The sequence below is a fragment of the Psammomys obesus genome, unplaced genomic scaffold (assembly GCF_907164565.1).
Source record: "Psammomys obesus unplaced genomic scaffold, mPsaObe1.curated_primary_1811, whole genome shotgun sequence".
Lineage (NCBI taxonomy): Eukaryota > Metazoa > Chordata > Mammalia > Rodentia > Muridae > Psammomys > Psammomys obesus.
Window position 1 is genome coordinate 21,415,492 of NW_026585895.1, and position 11,527 is coordinate 21,427,018.

Sequence of the window (11,527 nt, forward strand, 5' to 3'; positions counted from 1 at the left end):
TTGACAATTTATGTATGTATACAATGAACTTTGGTCATTTTTCACCCTTCATTTTCATCTCTCATCCCCCCCCTCATTCCAAAATGTTTTCCCAACAAGTCCACTTGTATGACTTTTTTGACCCACTGATTTTTGTTAAGATTGCTTTCATGAGCATGAGTGAAGGGCAAGTATTTACTAGAATAGCACAGGCATTATTTCAGTGGCTGCACCCCTCCCCCAGAAACTGTTAACTGCCAATCATCCCTTAGAGGGTAAGGTTTCATGAACCTCTCTCCATGTATGATGAAAGTTGGATAGACCCAATCCTGGCAGATCTTGTTCAGGTTAACCACAGTTGCTGTGAGTCCATGAGTATAAAGTCCTTCTCAGGAACTTATCCCCATCCCTGGTCTCTTACATCTTTCCACCTTCTCATCCAGTCTGCAGTGTGCCCTGAGTCCTGAAGGAAGCAATGATATAAATGTCTCTGCGTAGGGCCAACCATGTACTGGTTGTTATTCTCAAGACTTGTTATGAAACTCCACATTACCTGCTGCCCAATGCAAAAGTAAGCTTCGACGACAAGGCGTGAAAAACGGTGCTAATTTGTGGGTGTAAACATCATTTTTTAAAATGAAGTCAGATGCCACGTCCATTTAGCAAGACAACAGTAATCGAATTCACAGTAGTATTAGTGACCTTCCTAGCCACATTCTCTTCTTGAGCAGGCCCAGAGGGTGGGATGGGACGCAAATCAAATCAGAAGGTTGTTAGTTAATTCTATCCCATAATAGTCATTCCTCTATTGTACCAGGGGTACATATTACCTAACAGGTCATTGTTATGGTGAAACACAATTTTAATTAATTAACTAATAATTAATTCTTCTCTCATACAATACATCCCAACAGCAGTTTTTCCTCCCTACACTCTTCCCAGACACCCCTACTTTCACCCTCTCCCCCAGATCCACTCCTCCATTATTTCTCTTCAGAAAAGAACAGGCCTCCCAGACATATCAGCAGAACATGCCATAACAAGATACAATAAGACCAGGCACAAACCTTCATCTCAAGGCTAGATGAGGCAACCCAGGAGGAGGAAGAGGGTCCCAAGAGCAGACAAAGAATCAGAAATACCCCCCATTCCCACTGTTAGGAATGCCACAAAAACACCAACCTAACAACCATAACATATATGTAGGGGACCTAGCACAGACCCACTCAGGCTCCATGATTGCTGTGAAACACAATTTTTAATGTGGTATTTTTCTACTGATATATTCTGTAGGGTCTCACAGTGGTCACAATGTAAATAACGAATACCTATCCTTGTGTGCAAGGCCCTCAGCAACCTTGCTCCTGGTATCTTTTCAGTCTTGCTTCTCCCAAATCTTATGAGTAGCCAAACTATGGTTATGCTTTGCTGTTTCTATGATTTTATAAACTTCCTAACAACACTTCCCATGTTCTTCCATTACTCACCCTTTCCTCCCTTTAAAATGGAGAATTGACTGCTCCTGATGATCCAGTTCAATGCAACAATCTTTGTGTTATTTTCACTATTTGTACTCTTCTCAATAGGAATTGGCATGCCTTATTGGTCTGTTTTATTTCCACAATCATTTAGGTTCTTTAAGAGAATGGATTGCATCTTTTTTGTTTTTTTTTCACAGGCTTTTTTCTCAAATGTTTAGCAAAACATATAACCATGTCAAGGATATCTGATATTGCTTAAACTGAATTTTATTTTATACCTTAATGGTCTCTCAAAATTTGTCCCATTCATATCAGGAGATTTTTTTTTTCAGGAATATATTCTATGGTCTAACAGTTTATAAAATATACGTTTATTTAGGATAGATCATTTAGGCCCCATGAAAGACAAAAAAAAAGAAACTGTTAATTATTTTTTGTTGTTGTTTAACTCAGAAAGTATTTTATTTCAAGTATTTTATTCTTCCTCTTTCCACAAACACATATCAACAGTAGTTTTTGTAAATATATCTATGAGAAGAGCTGGTGACATTAATAGTACCATTGTGTTGGTGTCGTGGAAAGATAATGTCATAGGACAGAAGGTGGTCTGAAGATAGAGAGGAGGCTAGAGATAGACTGCAAGGGCCTGCAGTTATCCAGGGAAGCAGGCAAAGGGAAGAGGCCATGGCATTACTGACAGACGAATGGGTCAGAACCTATTGGAGACTGGAGACGTGCAGGAGGACAACACTAAGAATGATCATAACAGCTGTTAATGTTCCACATCAGGAAAGAAAGTATTTTTCCCCTGGGTAACATTAAGTAATTCTGCAGCCTGGTAAATAGGTCATGGCCAACCCAACAAATACTGTTTACAAATGGCTTGTCAATAAGTTTCAAATCCTACATTTTCTTCCAAGATACAGATTTTTTTTTAAAGGAGCTAGGGGTATTTTTAACACTACTTTCCATTAACTGGATCATATAACCAAAGGTTTATAGCCTTCATTTTAGGCAGTTGCTAAGTATCTGTTATGTCTCTATCATGCTGTTTAAGACATGCCTGTTCATTACAATGAGTCCTAATGGAAATGATTTTGCCCTTGGGTCATTTGGCAAAACTTAAGAGACCTTTTATGTTTCTACTCTAGAAAAAGACTATTAGTATGTGGAACAAAAAGCCAGAGAGAGGATTAAATGTTCAACACTGCTCAAGAAAGCCTATAATATCAGTATGTTAAAATCTCGAAAGCAATTATTCTTACTGTTCAGGAACAGGGAGAGGTTTGCACAAACTATTAGAGAGAGAAGCTACATGTGCAGGCGGCTTTGCTTTGTTAGTGTAGACCCAGCCAGGTGGTGTTGAATAAGCATCAGTTCATTATTTAATCTTAGTTCCTTTCTCTTGCAGTGACTAATTATAAGCAATTTGAATTGCTATGTGAGAATGATGTAAATGTAGAATGAATACACTTCTAATGAGAGACCATGTTAAACTATCTTATTTCTGCCAAAAGAAGTTGCCCTGGTGTGGAGAAACAGGAAATGTCATAGGTTGCTGAGACAGGCCTTCTGGGTTTGAGCCCCAACCAAGATTTTTATAGATTCTACAGCCATTGTATGAGCTTCAGCTTCTCCATTATAAAACACACCAACAATTTCTTTCCTTGATCACTGTGGAGATTACAGGAAAGAACAGTGGAATTATGTATTCAGTAAATATGCATTTTGTGCCTCCTGTATATCAGGCCATATTCTCAGTGTTGGGAATAGATCTGTATGCAATACAAATGAAAAACTCTATTCATTAAGTTGGAGAATAGTGAGAGAGGAAGATAAGTACAATACAAAATGTCAAGAGATGGTAAGGAATATTTAAAAATGCAAAATAAAATAAGAAAGGAAGAAAGTAAAGGGCTAGTATAATTGCACGGTTTGAAACTAGGAGGCTGTGGAGGATCTTTGGAAGTGACATTTGAGTTAAGACCTGAAGAAGAGAGAAAGAGGCATGAGGAGAGGTGCTTTCTGGGGAAAGAGCTATGCAGGTGGAAAGCCACTGCGTTTGTAAACGTCCTGAAGCTAGATCTTGTCTCCAGAGTCCAGAGAATAACAAGAGATCCAAGGAACAAAATGGGAGAGGGGAGACGAATGCATGGCAGGGGGTAGAGATGGGGGCTGGACGAGGCAGATGGAGTGGAACCATACTGAGCATCACAGTGAATTCTTCAGCCAGACAAGTGTTAGCTAGTTATTGTTGTTGTTGGTAGGTAAAATGTCCCAATGTGTAGGATAGCTTAAATACGAGCGTCCATACCCCTGTTTTAAAATTCTGTGCCCTTCCAGGAATGATTTCAAAGGCATCCTTCATTTAAACGAAATGGCAAGGCATCTAAGTGCAAAGGACACAATTCTAGAATTCTCTTGGCCAATCTGCTCTGTGGGCTCTTTTCTTTCTGCAGCCTCCCACTCCGCCTAGAAAGCCCAACTCATGAGGGAGCAAGAAAAAGTCAGTGCGGGTTTTTTTTTTCTCCCCCTCTTCATTTCTACAATAGGAACAGCTTTTCCAAGACGCCTGGGAATTTAAAGTCTAACCTTCTCCAGCTATGTCACGGATGCAGTATGATTTTGCTATTGTTAATTCCTAGACAATATTTGTGTTCTCTCTGAAAACAGAAAAAAAAAATACATATATTTAAACACCGTGCTATAACCTAATCCCTGAGCTGGTACATATTAATAACGTCTGAGGTTTTGAACACCAATGTTTGGGAAGGTTTTAATATGTGCTAAAAATTTCAATGTCCTCTGCTCTGTAACATGGCGAGGAGAGGCCATACCAAACGGTGTTACTTTCGTAAATACTGTCTTCCAATAAAATCATGAACAATGAAGGTTTACTCTGCTCTCATTTGAAATTGAAATTAAAGAGGAAGGAAACCCTTTCCATCTAGGAACGGTTCTTGCTGTCCTACTAATTAAAGCAAATTATTTTCATAAGTGAAATTTTGAATCATATAGAGAATTTCACTTACCAAAGTGATTTCCAAACCCAAATGTTCCTTCTGCTTTTAAAATATATTTTCCCCTATTAAAACCTAGTTTAGTTCTCCTCCAAATATAATAAAAAGAGGCCACAGTATAATTGGAGTAGCCTATTTTATTCTGTGTTTTGCAGCCAAAGGCCCTCAATAAAATTCCCCAAAGATGGAAACATAAAGCCACAAACTACTTAGAAGATTCTTGGCTTGCTTGCTTAATTCAACAAGATTCTTAGCTAGTCTCCCACTGCTTGTATTTCATGGGTTAAGAATGGACCCTCTTGCCCCTCTCTGTTCTTCTCTCTTCCTCTTCCCCCCACACCTCCCATCCCTCCCTAAAGACACAACAGCTTTCCTTTTTGGGGGGCTGCCATGTCAGAATTCCTCAAAACTGCTTGTTTAACTCAGGGAAACACATAGCACACAACTCCAGCAGTGTCCCATTAACAAAATAGATAAAAACTGTAGCAGAAATTCTACCTCACAGGACTTTCCTGAATGTCAGAAAGTATCTTACATTTCGGAAACAATTCCCCTTTTCTGTGCATCTCTTTCAAGTAGACTCTGTTTGTTTTGTTTTCTAACAAAAACCTTGTTAGAAAGATAAAGAGAGAAAAGAGTTTTGTGTTTTCATAGAAACCTTGTGATTGTATTTACCTCTTAAATTTTGCCTGCCCTGTTTTCAGGGAGTCTACTATGGTCATTGATGGTTCCCTGATTTAAAGAGATAAAGTTACTAGTAGAGCTTGGCTGCAAGGTGCATGGTAGGCTTTAAGCTTACTCTATCCACGGTATTGTGAGGAGAATCACTCTGAAAACACAGAGACAGACGCTTCTGAGCATGTATCTGGGGCTGACCAATCAAAATGTCTCTACAGTCTTATGGAGGTTATGTTTCATCCCTGGCCCTTGCATCTGGAACTGGTCTTTTCAAATGTGGAATAGCGGTGGCTCCAGTCTCCAGCTGGGAATATTACGGTATGGAAATACTTCATAAATGTTGCTGTGAAAACATTTGACCCATAATTACTCTATATTTGAGGTTGCAAGGAAAACAAATTATGCAGCAAAGTTCACCCCAACATCATTGAGGAAAATATAATCTACAAACAAGATTGATTATATTTATGATTCTGAGCTTTGCCTTTAATGGCTGAGCCATCTCTCCAGCCCACGGGTTGTTCATGTAACTCATTATTATTGTGCTGCAACCACCTTTAGTGGTTGGTAAGAGAAAGAACTCTTCGGAATTCCTATATATCTCATATCTCCCAGAAACCTTGAGCCCTTGTTGAAAAAAAATTCTTCAACATTAGAGCTAACTCTATTTTTGAAGGCACGTAACTCTGGCAATGATGACTTTTAAGCACATCTTTTGCAAAGTCAAGCTGGAGCCAAGGAATTCACCTTCACACTGGAGTATAGAGCACAGCATCTTTACTCACAAATCAGAGGGATGGATATATATATATATATATAATTCCATATATATATATTATATAATATAATATATATATTATATATAATATAATATATATTCCATATATATATATGGAATTATATTAGATATAAATTGGGAAACATCCATTCCTGTGTGTTCCTGTTTTCATGATTAAGCTCAATGTAAAATGCTTATTTGCAAGGAACTCTAATAGTTGGGAAAAAAAAGCTTTTGCTGTATTCTCTTTTTCACACTGGGGTAAAAATTAGACATTCATGTCTTACAGAGAATCTTTATTCAGAAAGGTGTATGTTTGTGTATTTTGTTATGTATATGAAGTTGAGGCGAGCAAATCTGGGAGACACATTTTCATCCCAGATGAAACAAGACACTAGTGAAGATACCAGAGGTGGTGGATTTTGCAGTTTATTTTAAAATATAATGAGGCTGTTCCCATCTCAACGTTCCCCCAAGGAGAGTAAGTGAAAAGCTTAAAAGCAGCCTGAGAAAGGAAATGCTTAGATACTCATGTTTCCATAATGTTTCTGCATTGTTTCTCAAGCTTCACTGAAGTGAGCTGCAGAAACGGCACCTTTATCGAGGCCAACCATGATATCAAGTGAAACAAAAGCAGACCCCAGAGTCTGCACATGGGAGACTGGGCCGCAATTACTGATGTAGGAGTTATGTAAGATAGTGAAACAACATGTATAAAATGGAAATGACACAGTCTTATGTATTTTTACAGCATCTATCTACTCAGAGAGATTCATGGGCCTCCCAACAAAGGATGATAATCTTGCACACTATAAGGTAAGCATTTTCCCATTGTATCTAGGTCACTAGTTTATTTCCAATGTGTTAAGTCATTTTGAAACAGTGATTCCAAGTTCGCAGGTTCAGTTCTGGGTCCCCAGACGAGAATTATAATCTTTTGTTAACTGCAAAGTATCACTAGAAAGAAATTGTACTCTTTAGGGATTCTGTTCTTTCACCACCTTCCTTTCCGTAACCTCCCTTTTCTCATCTCTCCTCCCCACCCCCAATGCCTACACAGCTTGAGCGGGCGTCATTTATGCCTAAGGTCTCACTCATATGTAACATATGACACATAAGCTTTCAGTTTTTCAAACTAAGAATCAGATGGAAGTAATGCAAATGATGATGAAAATGTGTTGCTCTGACTCTTAAATATTTATCAACCAAAGCAATACATAATTTCAGTATTGGTGCGAAGTCCATCGCACAATGATTTAGCTAGTTTTCTATTAGAACTTGCAGCAACTAAAATGTTAATTTTTCTCCTTTTCCAGAATTCAACTGTGATGGCAAGAGCAGAATATTTCAGAAATGTAGACTATCTTCTCATCCACGGAACAGCAGATGGTGAGGTTTAAGCAAGACTCTTACACATAAAAATACTGAGCCAGCATCACTTTGTTTAAGAAACATTAAGCATCTTCCTCTGCCTGTGCCCAGGGTCAGTACCTAAGAGTCAGGGACATTTCCATATTTGAGCGTGATCGCTCGCTACTGACAATGTCAAATGCATGACTGGATAATTGTTGGTGTTCTTTTCCAGGCAGTACATTGTCACTCTAAGTTCTCTGGTATTTAGCAGCACTTTAACTCTCTCTCTCTCTCTCTCTCTTTGTTGCAGATAATGTGCACTTTCAGAACTCAGCACAGATTGCTAAAGCGTTGGTTAACGCACAAGTGGATTTCCAGGCGATGGTACATTATTCTGTTTTACCCTTGTTCATGGCCTTTGACCACTCAGCTAAGAGAAAGGGGTCTTGAAAATATATATTGTCTAGTCATTTATTTAGTAAAACATGAAAACATAGCTATAGAGAGGAAAGAGCAGAGAGTTAGTAATTGACACTTGGAATTTTTCTGAAGCCGCTCAAGGACTGAAGATAAGCCAAACTACCATGAGATCCATATAAAATAAGGTAATTTACAAGATAAAACAGCCCAAATATCGAATGGTTCCGCAGTCCTGGGTACATAAATGTAGGCACATGCTCAGAGTCCCTACAGAACCTAGGAGCCTCAGAACAGCTATAAGGTTCTGTTCATTTGGTAAGAAGCAATTGCGGAATGTTCCCAGAATCTCAGTGCTGCCCTGAGTTCCTGCAGGCCCATTGAGAGTCAGAGAATCAGTCCCTCTGTGTATGCTCAGTGCCTGGCACATGCAGTCCAGGTTGCAAGAATAATGTGAAATAGGATTAGAGGAAGCAATAAGACCAAGCGTGGAAGCAGTCATTGGTAGCTACATTGTCCCCACTTCAGAAAATGTATTTTCTGAATTGCTTGTGCTGGTCAGGACTCCTAGAAGAGAGTCCTCCAGCTTTTAGAAATTTGGATATTTTTAAATGTGATATACAAGAAGTGAGATGAGTTTTTTTTTTTTAATGGCTGTTGTTTACTGTGACTTCCTAAAAGAAATTCAGCTCAGTAAATTTATAGCACTATGTCATGACCCTTGTCTCCCTTATACAACAAAGACAATAATCGCACTCGAATCTCTCCAACAATAAAGTTTAAAGTTAGGTTATCTATCCCCCCCTTTTTTCTTTTACAACAATGTCTTAAAGTCCTTTAAAAGGTCTTTATGGTTATATGTGATAATACTACATGGTCAATTTTTCTGAAACAGAGGAGAACTAGATTCACAGGCCAAAGCCTCATGGAATTTTTAAGCTACCACAGTCCTAAAAAAAAATAAATAAATACAATGTTTCTGCTTTTGACATCAAAAACCCAGTGCCTGAGAACCAAAGTAACAGACCTAATCCACCAGTTCTGGGACCTATGGCTCTTGATTCTAACCTCCAGGCTACTGGCCAAGAGAACGGCTCACCCTCTAGAATCTAAAGCCTACAGTTTCAGACTGTACAACAATGGTGAATATTACAAGAACTCTACTCTTCTCTCTCTAAATGATCACATGCAAACAATTTATTCAAGGGTTATTAAATTAATCTTCCAAAAAAAAAAAAAAGTAGGAAACTTGGCATGATTTTATAGCACAAGAAAGCCATGCTAGGTGTGTTTTCTGGCTCCAGAAATAAAACGTACTTCTTTCCTTTGTGTTGCAGTGGTACTCTGACCAGAACCATGGCATATCATCCAAGCACTCCATGAACCACTTATATACCCACATGACCCACTTTCTCAAGCAATGCTTTGTCTTATCAGACTGAAGCAACTTAGGTATTAGCATATAGCACAGTCTGAGGGCTTCATGTGGATGAGTTGGATCATGAATATTGTAAAGGCCGCCAAAAGTTTAGGAGGGCTCAGAAGTTCAGGCTCAGTATTGTTTACATTTTCTTATGCTCTGTAAAAAAAAAGAAAAGGGGAGCCATGCATCTCGCTTTGGACACATCGCTTGATCGCCTGCTCATTTTTGGGGGGGAATAAAGTCCGAGGTTCTGGTTATGTCAACTTGTGTGTGCACACTCATTTCAGTCTCTATGTCCTGCTCTGGGCTATGTTTCTTTAGGAAAAAAAAAAAGAAATGAATGACACAGAGGAGGATAAACTGGATGTGGTTTGGGGTTTCTGTAATGAGAACCGCAAATACTGGGACAAACAGCACAGAGTACAGGAAGGCACAGTTCAGACCATGCAATGAATCAAGTCTGAGATGTCTGCTCTTTGTACTGTTCTTCCAAGAAAATGGTCAACTTTAATTCCAGAGATTTCTCCAGCATTTCCACATGTGTTAAGTAAGGATAAAGTCAGACTTTTGAATTCAGGCTCTGTTTAAAAAGAGAAATACATTAAATCTGGAAGTGATATTACTTCAAATCTCTGTAGAATTAGTAAAAACAAAATTTAAAAACCCCTAAAAAAAAAAACAAAAAAACAAACAAACAAACAAACAAAAAAAACCTCTGCCTCAGATTACTAAATTAAACTAACAAAAATGAAATGGACAACAATATCTAAAGGAGAAAATTTTATGTATGTTAGGTCTTCCTGGAGTTTTACACTCTAAAGTTCATTTCAATGAATAGAAAGCTACAATGCCTATCATCAATTAGAAACTTTGGGTAGTTTGCCAACCTTGTGGTTACCACAGAATTTTAAAAAGAGCCACACCAGGACTCCAGAAGATACACAGGAATGAATTTGGAAGCACCCAACAAGCCACCGTCTAGAGAGCATTTCGTCATTGTTCTGGACTTTCCTGGGTACTCCACCCTCATCACAAACTTAATACTTCCTTCTAATTACAAGGTTCTGTGTTTCAAAGCCTCCTCTCATTTCGACAGCCAGAAAAACCTATCGAAGCAAGGAATAGGTGCTTGAAGCTCATAGATCACAGTCTTTTTACATTTTTAAGACACTTCTCAACCCCAAATTCTTCCTACTATGGTTTGAAACATCCTTCTAACTCTGGCCAGACAGCCTCACCTCCCATAGCTTTAAGGCTACTGAGTAGCTGGAAAATCTGGAAGACACCTTTACAGGCTGATTCTCACCTTGCAAAGTGGCTGACGTCCTGAGCCATAGAGAATGCTACCCCTTGATTTCAGTTCTCCATGGCACAACCTCTAAAGCCCAGAAAAGTCCACATAGTTTCCTGCTTGGGGGAAGAGGAGAACCATTCGGAATATCCTAGTGGTACTTGTCTAGGAATTCCAAACAAGATGACTAGCAGAAATCTTGTTAAATCCACAGACTTCACATTTTTGTGGGCTTTGCAAAGATAGTTTCTACGTTAATGGACAGAAAGTGACCTTGAGCCTTGACCTTTGCTCCTGTGCTCACAGAAATGAAGGCCAAAAGACAAACCCAATCAGGTCATTTTCCGACTTTGAAATCCCCATGGATTCTCCACATCTACAAATGAATCTTGAAACTCAACTGCATGACACATGGAGCCTTTGACAGTCTTTCCCATGAGGATTTTTTCCAAGCCTTTCTCCAATCACCAGCCTCCATAAAATCTGAATGTCTTCCAAAATACCATAGTCCTCCACATCTCTATGCACTGTGAAAGTCTAGTGTAGCCACTAACCATGTGTGGCTAGCTTAGTTTAAATGAATAAAAAATTAAATGAAATTAAAACACAGCACTTTAACCATCCTAGCCATGGGGAGTAGCAATAGCATAGGCTAGTTACCTCACTGTGGAGAGCCCTTCTGAGCAGCCATGTCCTAGAGTGATCTCCATGGACTGAGTCTCACAACAAATCAACAGAGAAGGCTCACCGATGGTTTATTAAAGGCACACCTCTATGCTCATGAAAGAGTGAGATATTCTGCATTGCTTTTGCTGGAGCAGAGACTGACCCCCTAGACAGACACATCTAGGTCCTTCTCAAGGCTTCGCTATATATGCTCATTCCCTGACGGGTTCATTCAACAGACATTTGTTGAATCTGGCTGTGTACCAGACATTGCAATACACTGAGGAGGGATAGGCAGCAGTTTGACTAGAAATTCTTTAATGCTTACATTCCATTCTGCATTACTAGATTCTCCCCAGGGCTCAGAAGACAAGGTGGGGGGGGGGCTATTTTAAGTAGAAAATGCCAAATTAAATAGATGCTTCTTGAACATCGTACCTC

General features: G+C 39.0%; 1 protein-coding gene across 1 annotated transcript in view; it reads left to right on the plus strand.

Annotated features, from left to right (window-relative positions):
- Positions 1-9,370, plus strand: part of Fap (fibroblast activation protein alpha) — a 73,774-nt gene extending 64,404 nt beyond the window's left edge. The window contains exons 22-26 of the mRNA XM_055599711.1: positions 5,377-5,476; positions 6,688-6,752; positions 7,253-7,325; positions 7,600-7,673; positions 9,044-9,370. Of these exons, the coding sequence (XP_055455686.1) occupies positions 5,377-5,476; positions 6,688-6,752; positions 7,253-7,325; positions 7,600-7,673; positions 9,044-9,148 (417 nt within the window). The 3' untranslated portion in view covers positions 9,149-9,370. The remainder of the gene's footprint in view (positions 1-5,376; positions 5,477-6,687; positions 6,753-7,252; positions 7,326-7,599; positions 7,674-9,043) is intronic.
- Positions 9,371-11,527: the final 2,157 nt, after the last annotated feature.